General features: G+C 34.5%; 1 protein-coding gene across 1 annotated transcript in view; it reads right to left on the reverse strand.

Moving 5' to 3' along the window:
* The window catches only part of LOC107466990 (uncharacterized), an 8847-nt gene that overhangs the window by 3939 nt on the left and 1969 nt on the right, over positions 1 to 2939 (reverse strand). The window contains exon 3 of the mRNA XM_052254391.1: positions 1948 to 2255. Coding sequence (XP_052110351.1) covers positions 1948 to 2255 — 308 coding nt within the window. The remainder of the gene's footprint in view (positions 1 to 1947; positions 2256 to 2939) is intronic.

The following is a 2939-nucleotide window of genomic DNA, read 5'->3' on the forward strand; positions in this document are numbered from 1 at the left end:
GGGAGAGAGAGAGAGGGGGAGAAAGAGATGAGAGAGAGGGAGGGAGAGAGAGAGAGAGAGAGAGAGAGAGAGAGAGAGAAAGGAGAAAGGAAGAAAGGGAAAAGAGAAAGAGAGAAGGAAGAGAGGAGGGGGAGAAAGAGGAGAGAGAGAGGAAGGGGAGAGAGAGAGTGAAGGAAGAAAGAAAAAGAAAGAGTACGTAAAAACTAATTTTGGAGTTTAAATAAAACCAGTTTTAATTTGGTTTAAAACTAAACTGAACTTTAAGAACTGGTTTTCAATAAACTGGTTTTTCATAAAAACTATGGTTTCAGTTCAGTTTTTTATTTAAAAAAACTGGTTTATTTAAAACAGTTTCAGTTCAGTTTCAATTCAGTTCAGTGAAACCAGTTTTTTTGCACACCCCTAAAAAGGACTATCATTCTATTGAGATGCATTCATCCTATCAGTGCAAAATCAACATTTCTGACTACAACCCCCATAAAGTTAGTATTTTGATTAATTATAGAGAAATTGGGCTATTACCTAATGTACGAAAATGATTCTAATGACTACAATCCATCTACTCTACTAAAAGTGAAATGTATGAACAAATCATCATATATGTCAAATTTTCCAAATACTTATCAAAGTAAATAAGGGGTAAAGTAGAATGAAACTTCAAAATTGTAAAAGCCAGTACACAAATACTGCTAGAGGTCACAAGTTAGTGTTTGTGTAAATTATGCTTCAGTCATTGAGACTGTAAGAGCATATAATTAAAGGAAAGCATGTCAAGAAGACATTGAAACTTGCAAAATCAAGATCAACTCTTACAGAGTAGTTCAAAGAAGTAATAAACGAAAATTGGACAATATAAACAGCTTCAAAAAAGCTGATTTACATTATTGTATTCTAAACCTAAATCAGTCCCTTGACTTGTAACCATGAATGCAGATGAGTAGCACAATGAAAGAGAATTGATGAAAGGTCAAACAAAATGAACCAGCCTTTCATAAGAATAAATGGGACATAAAAGAGTATTAATGAAAGGTCAAACAAAATGATCCATCCTTGCATAAGAACAAATTGGTTACCTCAACAACAAAACCAGAGCAAGAACGCAAAACGTATAATACAGGTCAACTCCATCCAAAGTGAAAAAATAGTAATCAAATGAAAGAAATAAGCTTGGAGAAATAACTCCAAGAACTCTTAAAAGAACAGAAACTATTTTGGACTCACAATTCCTCATAATCTGGAAGTTGCACGCATGAACAAAACAAAAAATATAAAGTGAAAAGCAGAAAATATTAAAACAACTATACTAGTCAAGTTATAAAGCAACCATAACAAGTAATTACACCAGAGTCATAACAATCACCACCAGGCTTTATACCACTAGATGGGAAAGAAGGTTATATGCACAGAATTCCAGCTACACTGGACTTCCTATCAAATATTGAAATGGACATATATACAAAGCCAATATTGGCTTACCAGCTATATAATGCAACAAACAAACAAATAAGACAGTTTAAGAATATAGTCCAAGCAACAAGGGGGCATAGATAAACAAAAAGTAAATCTTAGCCCTCTGAAGACGCTGATTGGCAACCATTTCAAAAGCTAGATGTAACTCTACTCTCTATTGTGTCAAAGATGGTTTAAGTGGTCTAATTTCAAAGCTAGATGTAACTTTCTCAAAGTTGGTCTAATTTCAACTTAAAGCAACTACCAAATCAAACTGATCTCTTATCTCGTTAGTCTATAATGAGATAATGCCATAAGAGTCTTTTAATAAAGATCTGGCTAACCAAGACATATTGGGGAAGATCACGGAGGATTTCTAGCAGAAACTGCTATAAGTGAGCATGCATGCATGCAAGGCAGATTTATCTGAACTACTCAGGCTTTTTAAGAGAGTAATTATAAGAGAAGATAAAAAAAGAATGGAGGGGAACAATCTACCTCTAATTATATTGTCCATTGTTTTGTTTCCCAAACCCTCCATACGACCTTCTTTATTTTTTCCAGTATTTGTGTTATGAATAATCACCAGTGGCGGCCACATGATCAGATCATCCTGATTTGCTGCTGCTTCATCAGCAGAAAGAAACTGATATGCTTTTGAGTTATCAGGAGGCTTTGAGTAGTTCCAACCCATTAAGACACACAGAGCTTTGTGTAACCCCAAATGATCAACACGCAAATCAGCAGTATCTGAGTTGTAAGTGTGCATAATGAGAGCATGAGTATCTGGAAAATCTTTAGCTGACCTGAAAGTTGGCATATCAAGGGCATTGAAGAATATATTTCAGGTTTCATACCATAACCTGTAAGTTACAAAAGGAAAACTAATACAGAACCATTGAACACCTAAAATTTACAGCTAACAAAGATCTAGTTGTGCTAAGGCAAACAGAGAATCTACGTCCTAAGTTACATTAGGGCATCATGGAACCAAAACAATTGTGGTGAAATCTCCGCAATTCGGTATCATAACATGGTCAAGTAATGAACTATTATACGTACCTAAGTTTCGTTTGTCAAGGATATATAGCCCAAAACACAGATGACCTTAAAATTGTATAATTAAAAAATTGAAAACATTTTATGGCATCCATTGTCCTTCCCAAATCATGAGTTGCAAAGGCATAGTATGTATACAAAAATAATAAGTATTTTATTGTAGATGATTATACAGATATTCATACTCTAATGAAGCTCTCACTTTAAGGATACCGAATGAGGTTTCTAATCTGTAACAAATTATCCACAATTCAGAGGTATTCACAAAACACAACAATAGAGAAGTAATGTTCTTAAGCCCATTAACAGGAAGGAGGTAAGCTTCACACGGAACAGAAAGTCTAAAAGGGACTTCAAATATGCAGATCAATTATCGGTTTTGAAACAAATAAAAGGTGAGCAACTCCATAACTCTCATCTGAGATAGCCGT

This window comes from Arachis duranensis, chromosome 9 (assembly GCF_000817695.3).
Source record: "Arachis duranensis cultivar V14167 chromosome 9, aradu.V14167.gnm2.J7QH, whole genome shotgun sequence".
NCBI lineage: Eukaryota > Viridiplantae > Streptophyta > Magnoliopsida > Fabales > Fabaceae > Arachis > Arachis duranensis.